General features: G+C 41.4%; 1 protein-coding gene across 2 annotated transcripts in view; it reads left to right on the top strand.

Annotated features, from left to right (window-relative positions):
* The window catches only part of TAF3 (TATA-box binding protein associated factor 3), a 158,764-nt gene extending 145,038 nt beyond the window's left edge, over positions 1 to 13,726 (top strand). For both annotated transcript variants that reach the window (XM_067469322.1, XM_067469321.1), the window contains exons 6-8: positions 2,116 to 2,377; positions 9,459 to 9,565; positions 12,988 to 13,726. In XM_067469322.1, the coding sequence (XP_067325423.1) occupies positions 2,116 to 2,377; positions 9,459 to 9,565; positions 12,988 to 13,102 (484 nt within the window). In that variant the 3' untranslated portion in view covers positions 13,103 to 13,726. The remainder of the gene's footprint in view (positions 1 to 2,115; positions 2,378 to 9,458; positions 9,566 to 12,987) is intronic.
* Positions 13,727 to 13,938: the final 212 nt, after the last annotated feature.

Genomic DNA, 13,938 nt, shown 5'->3' with positions numbered 1-13,938 from the left:
ATTCTCTCAGGAATGTGTGTTTGAATAGAAAAACTGCAAGGGACAGCATCTTCTTCCTGCCTTCCTTACCTTCATCTAAATTTTAGGTTGAGGGCTGAGTAAATTACCTTCGAAAGCCACATCTGGCTCACAGGCCTTAGTTTGGAGGTCCCTTGGTCTAACACATCAGCAATTTGGGGAAGGTGATGAACTCTCCATCTTTGAAATCTTCCAGTTATTCTCAACCTGGGGTCCCCAGATGTTTTTGGCCTACAACTCCCAGAAATCCCAGCCAGTTCACCAGCTGTTAGGATTTCTGGGAGTTGAAGGCCACAAACATCTGGGGACCCCAGGTTGAGAACCACTGCTTTAGACAGAAGTTGGATAACCATCTTTCAGGAGTGCTTTGGTTGTGTATTCCTTTCCCCGTTCTCCATCCCCACCTTGCCCAAAGTTGCTCCAAATGCACTGCTTCCATCTACCAGGTAACCTATTCACCTGTTGCAAGGTAGGAAAACATAGTCAGTTAATGAATGATAATTTCCTTCATTCCCTACCTAGTTTGTATGTACTGCAATGGCATCCTGCTTCAGATTCCTCCAAAGGCAGCAATTAGTATTTGAATGTTGAGTAAATTGTGGGTATTGATTATTCAACCTCATCAGAGATGACTATTTCCGTAATCATCACATGAAAGCGAGAACTCACGTTTTGTATATCCATTTGTGTATGAGCTTTGAACAGTCTGACATTCTTAGAAATAATTGTTATTTTTTTAGCAATTATTTATTGATACAAAGCTTTAACAAACTGCTTTTCCATTCAAAAAGGCTCTTATTTTATTTATTTATGTTATTTATTTATTACTGCACTTGTAGACCGCCGTTCTCAGCCCTAGGGCGACTCACGGCGGTGTACAACATATAAAAACAGTTTACAAAAAAGCAATTACAAAAACAACAATAACAGCATCACTAATAACAATACAATTACACTAAATCATTCGCGGCGTCTCATCATAGAATCACAATCCAACCTCGTTTTCCATATTCCGTTCCAGTCATCATTGCCAGTTGTTGTAGCACTTAGTCAAACGCCTTCTCAAACAACCACGTCTTTAGTCTCTTGCGGAACGTCATAAGGGAGGGCGCCTGTCTGATGTCTACAGGGAGGGTGTTCCACAGCCGGGGGGCCACCACCGAGAAGGCCCTATCCCTCGTCCCCGCCAGGCGTGCCTGTGAGGCAGGCGGGATCGAGAGAAGGGCCTCCCCAGACGATCTCAAAGCCCTCGTGGGCTCATAGGCCGAGATGCGGTCAGACAGGTATTTTGGGCCGGAACCGTTTAGGGCTTTGTAGGCCAGCACCAGCACCTTGAATTGGGCCCAGTAGCAGATCGGCAGCCAATGGAGATGGAACAACAAGGGGGTTGTGTGCTCCCTGCGTCCCGCTCCTGTTAGTAACATGGTCTTAAAGCAGTGAACAGAAAATCGGTAAAATACAAATAGAACAGCAGGTTATCAAATAAAAAAATGAGTGTGGTTTTGGTAATCATTCCCAGTACCTTTCTTTGTAGGGGTGGTGATGGTTATGTTTTGTGCATTTGTGGCTTTAGTCTTACTTCTTATGTTGTTACTTCTTGCTCAGAGCAGGGGTGGACTGACCCTTGATCTAATCAAAGTGTGTTAATTTCATTATATATGTGGTAAGCAATTTATGCACCATTCCTTAAAAAATTCAGAATGCAGATACCAAATACACCCCTTTTTATAATATCTGTCTTTTTGAATGATGATTTTAATACCAATTCATGGTTTATGTGTGTCCATCATTTGAATTAGTCTTGTTTGAACACTTGCTATGTCAAGGTTTCATTGCTCTCCCAAACCCATGAAACGTGATGGCGTTGAAAACTAAATTAATCTATAAATTGTCTTCTTTACTGGATATTTTGTTTCAACATTAACTGATGTTATGAATGGGGGAAAAGACCATCTAGAAGTATCATAAAGTGTCAAATTGTTTATATCTCTACTCCCCTCCCTCCATTTCTTTTTAGTCCTGCCATGTGTACGCATGGTTTTAGATTTAGCATATGGTTGCATCAACTTTTCTTTTTATTTCCTTTTGCCTTGGCAGCGTCATCAGCAAAGTGGTCTCGACGCCGGAGGCTAAACCACCTGCTCTCCTCACTCGGCCCAAAACCCCTCCACCTCCAGCATCTCCAGCACCAGCTCCTGTCCTTGTTACGCCACCTCCTCCTCCTCCTGTCGTTCCTTCTCTTCCTGCAACCACCATTTCTCCAGCTCTAATTCCACCACCATCTCCGGCATTGCCGGCTGTAGGAGGCTCCAAAGCTCCAGTTCGGAGTGTAGTAACCGAGACAGTCAGCAATTATGTGGTATGTCGATGAAAGTATTTCTCCGTGTGTATTGATCCTTATTATTGGGTTCACGTTCTTTAACTCCACCTGTTTCCATCAAATCAATACGGTGTTTTTTAAAGGTTGTTTTTGATACTTTGGCACTAGACCAAATTCAAACCATGTCACACTTAGTATGAATTAAGTTCTGCTTCTTTATTATGGAACCTTTCTCTTTAAAAATTATTTATCAATCATTCTTGTTTTTAGCTTGCATTTTGAGAAGGATCTTCTTCTAAACACTTCCCTGGCTAAATTATCTGCTGTTATAAACAGCTTTAGTGGGTTGTTGTAGGTTTTTTCGGGCTGTATGGCCATGGTCTAGAGGCATTCTCTCCTGACGTTTCGCCTGCATCTATGGCAAGCATCCTCACACTACCTCTGAGGATGCTTGCCATAGATGCAGGCGAAACGTCAGAAGAGAATGCCTCTAGACCATGGCCATACAACCTGAAAAAACCTACAACAACCCAGTGATTCCGGCCATGAAAGCCTTCGACAATAAACAGCTTTAGCTTTGAAAGTCAGTTGGTAACCCATATAACTTGTTCAAAGGAAATAAACCACACCTATGGAAGACATTATATAGATTTAACTCTATTTGGTTAATAATAGTTATTATTATTATTATTATTATTATTATTATTATTATCCCGCTCCCTCTCCCTGAAGGAACTCCATATAACATTTATGGTGGAATGTCTTGGGTGGCATATTGGGGGATAGCAGGAAATAAATAAATTGCAGCCATTACTTTGGCAATTATATGATTTTCTATTAAACTAAGATTTCCTATTCTTTTAATTCATGCACATCTCATTGACTGTGGTCAGGCTTTTCATTTATTTTCAGCCAAAGAATATTTAGAAAACTTAAAACAGAAGAATATTCAAATGGGTTCACATCCTAACTCTGACACATCCTGGTGTGGTGATTTGAATGTTAAGAATAGGGTTCTGGGAGTACAAACAGCAGGGTCCAAATAGCCACTTGACCACTGGGTGACCTTCAGCAAGTTACATCTCCCAGCCTGAGAGGATGGCAAAGTCAAACCTTGGAACAAAACTTGCCAAGAAAACCTCATGATGCATTCATTCACCTTAGGTTGCAATAAATTAGAAATGACTTGAAAGCACACAACAACAAATTGTCATGTTTTATGTACTGGGAATTATTAATAACGACAACAAAAATAGATGCAGCGAGAATAAATTTCAGCAAGCTGTAAGTGAAATGGGAAGTTTAGTAAACCTTATTGATAAATGCCTCAAACAGCGTCACATAGTTTAACTTTTCTAGTACTTACTAATAAATCTCAAGGCTGATGAAGCATTTGGATATTACCAGATTTCAGTTTTCTGTAATTTACTGGTTAGAGACCAGCATTCACCATAATAGATGATAGTAATCCCAAAATAAACTCCATAATTCACACCTTAACATTTATTCCTGGGGGAGATCAATTTGGTTTTTAATTAGAGACACTTGGCCTTGCAATGACAAATAAAAATCCAGCTGATTGATGATGTGAAACTCCCCCTAAAACAGGTGGGTTCCCAAGTGTTTTGACCCATAACTCCCAAAAATCCCAGCCAATTTATCAGCTGTTAGGATTTCTGGAAGTTGAAGGCCAAAACATCACTGCCCTAAAAGCTTAAGAATTTGAAGTAAAAATGAAAAATTGCAAAATGTTGATACTTATCTATACCCATGTAAGTTAACTTCTTGTGAAACTCAAGGATGAGCAGAAAATAGATTCGAATCTACTAGTAAATCTCTAGATAATTTACATCATAGAATCATAAAGTTGGAAGAAACCTCATGGGCCATCCAGTCCAACCCCCTGCCAAGAAGCAGGAATATTGCATTCAAAGCACCCCTGACAGATGGCCATCCAGCCTCTGTTTAAAAGCTTCCAAAGAAGATCAGTAGAGTATTTGATGTCCACCCCATCATCAGTTAGTTTACTGAAAGATAACTAGGAAAAATGGACCTCTCTAACTTTCTTGGGAATGTCATTCCATAAAAAAGGTGTCACCCCCTAAGATGGTTTTCTCTCTCACTGCAACCCACTTAATTCATTTAGTAGGAGCAGGTGGATGAAGGCCTCCAAACATGACCTATTGGAGAAGTGGAGAAGACCTTATGAATTGTGTTAGTGCAGAGGAGAATTCTGACGTACTTGTTGTTACTCCTACTAAAGATGGAAGCACAATTCAGGCTTTGTGTACCAAAGACTAATTGCTTTCATCTTGGATAAAAAAAATCTCTGCAGTAGTAAGTTAGGGAGAACTTTTCTTGAAATTAAATAAGTACTGTATTGGAATTCCCTGGCATGTTTCTCACAGATAAATTAAATGTGATATTACTGTGACCACTGTTTCTATTTGCCTCAGCAACACTTGCCTAGCAATACTAGGTTTCAGACCATATCACTCGGATTTCAGTTGGAGATTATTCCATCATCTGCAATTCTAAACCATCATTTAGGATGCTACTGGAGTATCTTTTATCTGTATTGTCGAAGGCTTTCATGGCTGGAATCAATGGGTTGTTGTAGGTTTTTTCGGGCTATATGGCCATGTTCTAGAGGCATTCTCTCCTACCTCACTACCTCTGAGGTTGGTTGCCATAGATGCAGGCGAAACGTCAGGAGAAAATGCCTCTAGAACATAGCCATATAGCCCGAAAAAACCTACAACAACCCATCTTTTATCTGATCAATAAGAGATAGTTCAAGTCACCCCTTCTTGGAAATTATCCCCTCTGGATGCATTCTTGATTTCATTCTCCATCTCAAGTTCTCTCTGAGCATTTTGGTGAGAGTTGGAAATATATGTTCCTAATACTAAGCAACTTTTGGTGCCTGTTGCCACCATCTTTAGTCCTTCTGTGGAAGAGTCAGCTTCTGATAACATTTCCAGCTTAGAATCCTAGAGTTGGAAGAGACCTTGTGGGCCATCCAGTCTAATCTCCTGCCAAGAAGCAGGAAAATTGCATTCGAAGAACCCCCGACAAATGACTATCCAGCCTCTGTTTGAAAGCCTCCAAAGAAGGAGCCTCCACCACAGTCCGGGGCAGAGAGTTCCACTGCTGAACAGCTCTCACTGTTAAGAAGTTTTTCCTAATGTTCAGGTGGAATCTTATTCAACCTCGTATTCAGAACACCACCACCTCCACTACATCCTTCCCAGTCATTCATAGAGAGCTTCTAATCCAAAATGACAAGAGCTGACTGGTTCTCTTTGCCAGATTTCTGTCACATCTACAATATCAGTGTTTTTCCTTAAAACTAAGCTCTCCAACTTTTCTAATTTAGCTTGGAGACTCCTTGCCTTCAATATTCAATTTCATCATTCATTCATTCATTCATTCAATTTCATATGAGATCTCAACTAGCGTGTTAAAGAACCAATGTGGTGTAGAAGTTAGAGTACCAAACTTGGGAGATACAGATCCCATTGCACATTGATCATGAAACTTATTTGATAATCCTGAACCAGCATCTCTCTTTCTGTCTTTCAAGTTTGCCTACCTCTCAAGAGTTGTGAGACTAAAGCCTGATGAAGGAGAACCTTGCACTTTCTCCTTGAATTATAAATGTAATAAATCAAACAGGAGCGTTTTGGGGATATCCCGGGACCGTTCCTTCTTTTTCTCAGTTCCCACAACACTGGGTCTTCCACGTGGCATCATGTAGCCATTTTAAATTCACCAAGTGATGGAACACGGCAGTCATGTCATAGAATCATAGAGTCAAAGAGTTGGAAGAGACCTCATGGGCCATCCAGTCCAACCCCCTGCCAAGAAGCAGGAATATTGCATTCAAATCACATGTGATGGAATGAGTTTTGCATCAAGAAATGGGGGAAAGAGGAAAGGTTTGTGTGTTCATAATTAACTGTAGTTTCACATATCTAGACTGTAAGCTTTTGACATGGGTTAAAAGCATAAGATGGAATTATTTATCTGGCCTGTTCAATCAAAGTGCTTTAGATTCCATTTACATTCTTAATACTAACCTGGCAAATTACTCTGCAAGTTTATCCTGCAAAGGTAGCCTTTTACTTAGTTTTTATTTAGCCCTCGCGCCTGCAAACCACTTTTTCCTGCACACCTGGAATCTCACATTTCTATACATGAGCTCGACATAAAATCAGCTTCTGACACTATTCTAAACAGATAATACCCAGTCAACATTATGGCTAAAATAGCATTGCTACAATTGGCATCATTATTTATTATAGCCTGAACGTGCATCTTAATGATTTAGAAGAGTAAATAGAGGAATAAAAGACGTCTGCTGCTGAATACTGAAAACTCTTTTTTTTCTCTCTCTCTCATTCTTTCTTTTTCCATTTACCCTTCATTATAAATGTAGCTGTGACATAAATGTCAAAGGAATGGAAAGTTACTCAGTAACAATTTTTATACCCTTGATCTTATCAGTTAGTTGAGTTGGAAGAGTTTGGCTAATAAGTAATAACACAGCAGTCTGTGCACCCGGCGCTGTATATATTAGGAACACGTCATCAAGATTGCCTTCAGCGAAGGAGAAGGAAGGGGCTGCTGGTGGTGATGCTTCTTGGCTGCCCCCAAAAGCAACAGCATTGGCATCTTGGTGCCCTCTCCAGCATCCGTTCCAAGTTTGTGTTGCATTTGATAGCAGAAGCACATGACTGGGGTTTCTTCTTCTTCTTGAGCTGATTTGAATATGGAGATAAAGAACAGGTGATTTTGTATGAGTCAAGCAGCACCACTCCTTTAACTTGCAGAAGCTTTGCCACCCAGACCTTCTCTTTCATGTCTCTGAAAAGGCATTGCAACTCCCACGGCATTCCCTCCGATGTGCAGCATTGCCTGTTCTGTGTTGCCCTTGCCAGCCTCGGTTGTGTCCCAGTTTTCTGTTGGTAGCCCATTAAAAATAAAAGCCTAGTAAAAATAAAAACCTTATAAGCTTCACCAAATGTATAAGAACTTGAAGAACCTTTGCTGGAAATGTAAAGAGCAGCCAGGGACCTACTTTCATATGTGGTGGTCCTGTGCAGAAGCAAAAAAATATTGGCTTGGGATCCAGGAAGAAGCACAAAAAATTTTCAAGAGGAACTTTCCAAGAAAGCCGGAGCACTTCCTTTTGGGGTTGACGGACGAGGACTTCACGCTCAGCCCTAATGAAGATGTCTTGTGGATGCACTTCTCATCCGCAGCCCGCATTGTATTTGCTAGACACTGGAAGGAAGACAGGGTTCCGGATTTAGAGGAATGGCTAGTTAAAATTTCTGAACTTAGAGACATGGACAAACTTACCTTTCTGCTGAAATCTAATTCGGGTAGTCCGATCAAGCAGACCGATTGGTCTGACTTTGACGAATACGAAAAAAAGAAATACGAATCCTAACGGATTTAAAGCAGACCAGAAGAGACATGAGCAAGAATAAACAGCGAGGTGCAAGATATACCAGGAGACGAAAAGTGGTCTCATGGAAAGGTGCATTGGACTCTCTTTACAGGAACTAGATGGAAGTCACAGTCTGCATGGCGGACAAGGAGCAAGCTTTCTGTTAACCATCGCAGTGTGTCTACCCCCTTCCCACCCACCCCCCTCGGGTTTCGGCCCCCCCCCTCCTTCCCTCCCTTTCGTATTTTTCCTCTCCCTCTTCCCTCCTGTATTCCCCTAATCCCCCCCTCTCCCCTAATCCCCCCCCCCTCTTTCCTCTGTACAGCTGTTCATTTGTAGTCGATAAGCTTGGTATTTTTATATATGTATAAAACAATAAAGATTATTTTAAAAAAAAATAAAAATAAAAGCCTAGTTTTCAGTCAGTTGGAGCACCAAGATGCTGATCCTTAGCTATTTTGGGAGTTAACCCTTAATGTTTGTGTCTCTCTTCCTCAAAAGCAAGGGACACCAATTTGGGATATTGGACATGTGCAAATTTGGCTTCCTAAATTATGCAAAGTATTTTGGAGTTAATTCTTAATGTTTGTGTGTTTCTTCCTCAAAAGCAAGGGACACCGATTTGGGATATTGCACTGTGGAAATTTGGCTTTCTAAATCATGGGAAGTATTTTGGAGTTAACCCTTAATGTTTGTGTCTCTCTTCCTCAAAAGCAAGGGACACCAATTTGGGATATTGCACATGTGCAAATTTGACTTTCTAAATCAGTTAACTCTTATTGTTTGTGTGTTTCTTCCTCAAAGGCAAGGGACTCCGATTTGGGATATTTCACATGTGCAATTTTGGCTTTCTAAATCAGTTAACTCTTATTCTTTGTGTCTCTCCTCCTCAAAAGCAAGGGACACCAATTTGGGATATTGCACATGTGCAAATTTGGCTTTCTAAATCAGTTAACTCTTATTGTTTGTGTGTTTCTTCCTCAAAAGCAAGGGACTCCAATTTGGGATATTGCACATGTACAAATTTGGCTTCCTAAATCATGGGAAGTATTTTGGAGTTAACCCTTAATGTTTGTGTGTTTCTTCCTCAAAAGCAAGTAACACCAATTTGGGATATTTCACATGTGCAAGTTTAGCATTCTAAATCATGGGACATATGCAACATTTTTTTCCTTAGCTTTGAGAGGAGCTGCTACGTTGGTCTGTTGTGGGAAGAACAATGAGTTTAATATGACACAAAATGTATCCATCTGCTTAGACCAGTGGTTCCCAACCATTTTTTGACCACGGACCACTTTGACCAGAGACCACTTTGACCAGGGACTTGACCAGGAATCATTCTCCAACATTAGTACCAAAAGAGTTACAAATCAGTTTTTGGTCAACGTTAGATTAGGTTTGGGGTGCTGATTCAGAAAATTGAATTGGGTAGACAACATCCACTCTAGTTTCTGATACAGAACATACGTCGTTTATAGAGAGGAAATGGGTTGGTAGGGAAATGTGTTCATATAATGTGTCCATGGAAATAGTCAGTGGCAATCCCCCCTCCCCCCAATACACGAGTTGGTTAAATTATTGATTTGAGAGGAAAGGTAATCTGTCTTTATTACTCCTCCTGACCATCCAAGGCATCACCTTCTCCCTCTTCTTTTCCCACAGATTCGAGACGAATGGGGGAACAAGATCTGGATCTGCCCTGGCTGCGAGAAACCGGACGATGGCAGTCCGATGATTGGATGCGATGACTGTGACGACTGGTATCACTGGTAAGACCAATTCCTGTTTTGGACAGGCAATAGAGCAACTTCCTTCTTGGCAACAGTTTCTCTTTAGTCTCTTCATCAACCATGTGAAATGGGATCAAATTTGTGATTCCCTTGTGGTGGTTTCTATTTTCCAGTCAACTTTGGAGGATTTCAGCTCCATTTAAAAAATAACTGGCGAGGCACTGATAGCATTGGGAGCAAGATCTCTTTGGATTTCTTTCCCCGTAAACAAACTCCAGCAGTACATTGGAACCTTAGAACAGACTTGTTACTCATGCTGATTGACTTACTCAGTTAACTGATGCATTTTAAGTTCTGTTGTGTAACACATTTAGGCTTGAAACTGACTTTGAATGGTTCCAAAATATTGTTTTTCACTAGCCTATGGCATCCTCTGAATTCATAGAATTATAGAACCCCCTGCCAGGAAAATTGCATTCAAAGCACTCCTAACAGATGGCCATCCAACCTCTGTTTAAAAGCCTCCAAAGAGGGAGTCTCCACCACATTCCAGGACAGAGAGTTCCACTGCTGAACAGCTCTCACTGTTAGGAAATTCTTCCTAATGTTCAGGTGGAATCTCCTTTCCTGTAGTTTGAAGCCATTGTTCCATTGCATCCTAGTCTCCAGGGTAGCAGAAAACAAGCTTGCTCCCTCCTCCCTGTGACTTCCCCTCATAAATTTATACATGGACATCATTTCTCCTCCCAGCCTTCTCTTCTGCAGGCCAAACATGCCCTTTAAACCGCTCCTCATAGAGCTTGTTTCTCCAGACCCTTGATCATTTGAGTCGCCCTACTTTGGAAACATTCCAGTTTGTCAACATCTCTCTTCAATTGCGGTGCCCAGAATTGGACACAGTGTGATTCCACATGTGGTCTGACCAAAGCAGAATAGAGCACGGGTAGCATGACCTCCCTGGATCTAGACACTATGCTCCTATTGATGCAGGCCAAAATCCCATTGGCTTTTAAAGTTGCCACATGACATTGTTGGCTCATGTTTAACTTGTTGTCCACGAGGACTCCAATATCTTTTTCAGACGTACCGCTGTCGAGCCAGGCATTGTTCCCCATTCCGTATCTTCTTCCATACTCACCTGCTCTGAAGTGTTGGGACTTGCATGTCTTTAAAGAGTGATGGTAAAAGGGCAGAGGGGACATTTGGAGCTCAGTTAAAGCAAACTGAAAGGGGAAGCATTGTGGCCTAGGAATGACCAGAAAAATGAAGATGGGCCTCAAAAAATGCTATAGAAAATCACATTATTTATTTATTTAAAACTTCTATATCCCATTCTTTTCAACGTCCGTAGAGGGACTCAGACCAGCTAACAGCAAGGAATCAATAAAGTCTAAAACAACATATATCAACAGAAAAATTAAAATACATATAGAATAAAATACATATAAGCCAATTCGCCAACAGTAAAATCATGTCCAAACTCAGTCCACATGTGGTCAATAACTTTGTTCAATTGTCGGGCTCGGTCATTATTCTGGGATGGCCTCGTTCCATAGCCAGGATTTCACTAGCTTCCTGAAGGTCAGGAGGGAGGGGGTGGAGCTGATCTCATTCGGGAGGGAGTTCCATAGCTGGGGGGCCACCACAGAGAAGGCCCTGTCTCTCATTTCCACCATTACCAATTTTTAGGCCCATTACTGTTATGTCTCATGTTTACAACTACAGTAGAGTCTCGTTTATCCAACCTTTGCTCATCCAATGTTCTGTATTATCTAATGCAGTCTGCCTCCCACCCGGATCCACAGCTATTTCAATACATTGAGATGTTTTGGTGCTAAATTCGTAAATACAGTCATTACTAAATAACATTACTGTGTATTGAACTGCTTTTTCTGTTGATGTGTTGTAAAACATGGTGTTTTGGTGCTTAATTTGTAAAATCATAATGTAATTTGACGTTAAATTGGCTTTTCCTTAATCCTTCCTTATTATCCAACATTTTGTCTTATCCAACGTTCTGCTGGCCCGTTTATGTTGGATAAGCAAGGCTCTACTGTATAACATACTCTGTTAGAGGCATCTTAAAATAATCAAGAAAGTTTAAATCTGACAGGCATAATAAAATCTACACAAAGAGCTGACTTACTTAGGCGATCCCTTGTAGTCCGAGGATGGTGGCCCTCCAAGAGTGGTAACCTGGGGGTGGATCCGTAGGTGACTGTGGAGCCCTATTCTTGATCTGCATCTTCTCCTGCAGTGAGGGCATCAGTTTCCAGGTGGAAGGCGGTCCCGGTCGGGGTTGGCTTGATGTGCCTTCCTCTTGACACATTTCTCTCTTTCGCCCTCCATTCATGCCTCTTCAAATTCTACAGCACTGCTGGTCACAGCTGACCTCAAGCTGTGGCACTCATAGACAACCATATCACTCTATTTTTCAAAATTTTTATAAGAGCACCTTTGGGAATCTGTGTACATGTATTGTTTTATTATTTCCTCTCCTCTGAAGTTTTTCAATGAGGGAAAACAGTATATTAGCAAGAAATCTGAGTGTGTGGGTGTTTATGGATCAATTTTTTTTTCTGCTGCTTTAGAGGTTTTTGATAACAGATACTGTCCCTACAAATGCATATCCTTGAAGTGCTGGTTTTGACCTACAAAATCCTATACGGTTCCGGCCCAGCGTATCTGTCCGAATGGATCTCCCTCTACGTCCCACCTCGGGGTTTAGGATCTTCTGGGGAGGCCCTGCTCTCGGCCCCGCCTCTGTCACAAGTGAGATTGGCGGGGACGAGGAGCAGGGCCTTCTCGGTGGTGGCCCCTCACCTATGGAATTCACTCCCCGGGGAAATTAGATCAGCGACATCCCTCCTTTCCTTTAGAAGGAAATTAAAAACATGGATTTGGGACCAGGCGTTTGGGCAATCTGGCAGATAAATAAAGGACTACGACGACCGATAGGAATAGACAATGTAGAATGAAGTATGGACTCTGAGTTGGCGAACGCTGAGCTTGAGATTGGTTTATTGACTGTGACATATATTTATTGTTTTTTAACTGTTATAACTGTTTTAATTGCTGTTTTATTCATTTTTCTGTATTATTGTGTAGGCATCAAATTTTGCTTTTTGTAAGCCGCCCTGAGTCCCCCCTCAGAGGTTGAGAAGGGCAGGGTAGAAGTACATGAAATAAATAAATAAATAAATAAATAAAGTGATACCCTGAACATTGCAAATAAAATTGGAATCATTGGCAAATTTAACTTGACCTTTTTCAATCCTGTAATGAAATTGGAGTTTATCTGACCCCCAGTTTCAGAAGAGTGAAAGGATTTGTCCAAGGGAAAGAGAATTAAGTCTTTGCTGAAGGTTTTGTGCAAAGTTTAAAAAATGACCTCAGGCGCTCAGCTTTTTGTGAATCCTCATACATGTTCTTGTGTTTGTCTCCGTGTCATTGACATATAGGCCTTGCGTGGGAATTAAGGCTGCTCCCCCCCAGGAAGTGCAGTGGTTCTGCTCCAGGTGCGCCAGCAAAAGGAAAGACAAAAAACACAAGAAGTGGAAACACAAAGCCCACTGAGGTCTGTGCGGGGATTTGTCGGACTGTTGCTCCAGCACTTCAGGCTGGCCTTCCTTTGAAGAGGGCGCTCGGGCAGCCGTCTGCTCCCTCTCCATTGCCAGTGGGTTTCAAGGATTATGATTCTTGGGAGAATCAGGAATACACATATATGCACAACACACACACACTGCTGGCTCTGAGCTGGCCTTTCCCCTCTCCCTCCTGTATCACACGGTGTGAATGTTGATCAAGAATCACCGGCCGAACTCACCTGCTGAAAAGCAGCAAACGGAGAAATCTGGGGCTCGAGGAGGCAGCTGCCCTCTTTCTCAAAGACAGCGGTGACATTTGTAAATATCCTTGCCGTCCCCAGTTGTTTTTCTCCTCTTCCGAGTCGCTCCTTTGAGAAGCAGAAGAGACTAGCGAACGCAAACAGCTGTCCTTTGGGAGTGATTTCTGTAACTCTCAGCCCCCCCTCTCTCTTATAACCCAGATAATCAAACGATACAAGGTTGGGGAAGGAAGGGGTAGGGGAAATTGGTAAATATTTTTGTTTCTGTATGTATGAAGCTGTTCTTGCTTTCCCCCGCCTTCCTGATTTTTATGAGCTAACAGAAATAAAATATGCTTTAGTTCTTTTGTGAACTTACTTGTTATTTATTTATTTACTTTTTAACAAACTGTTTATTTATTTACTTTATAACAAACTGTTGTGGCCTTTTCCTTCTTTTTGCAGGTTTTGTTTTAGAGTCTGTAATATGAGGAAGACTACTTTGCTCTTCTGAATTTTAGTTTGTTACCTTCTCTCTTTTGTGCTTGTGCATTTTTCTTGGGGCATTCAAGCACTTCACATAAAT

Source organism: Anolis sagrei, chromosome 5 (genome assembly GCF_037176765.1).
Source record: "Anolis sagrei isolate rAnoSag1 chromosome 5, rAnoSag1.mat, whole genome shotgun sequence".
Lineage (NCBI taxonomy): Eukaryota > Metazoa > Chordata > Lepidosauria > Squamata > Dactyloidae > Anolis > Anolis sagrei.
The sequence above is the reverse complement of the archived record's forward strand: the minus strand, read 5'-3'. Positions and strand labels throughout refer to the sequence as shown.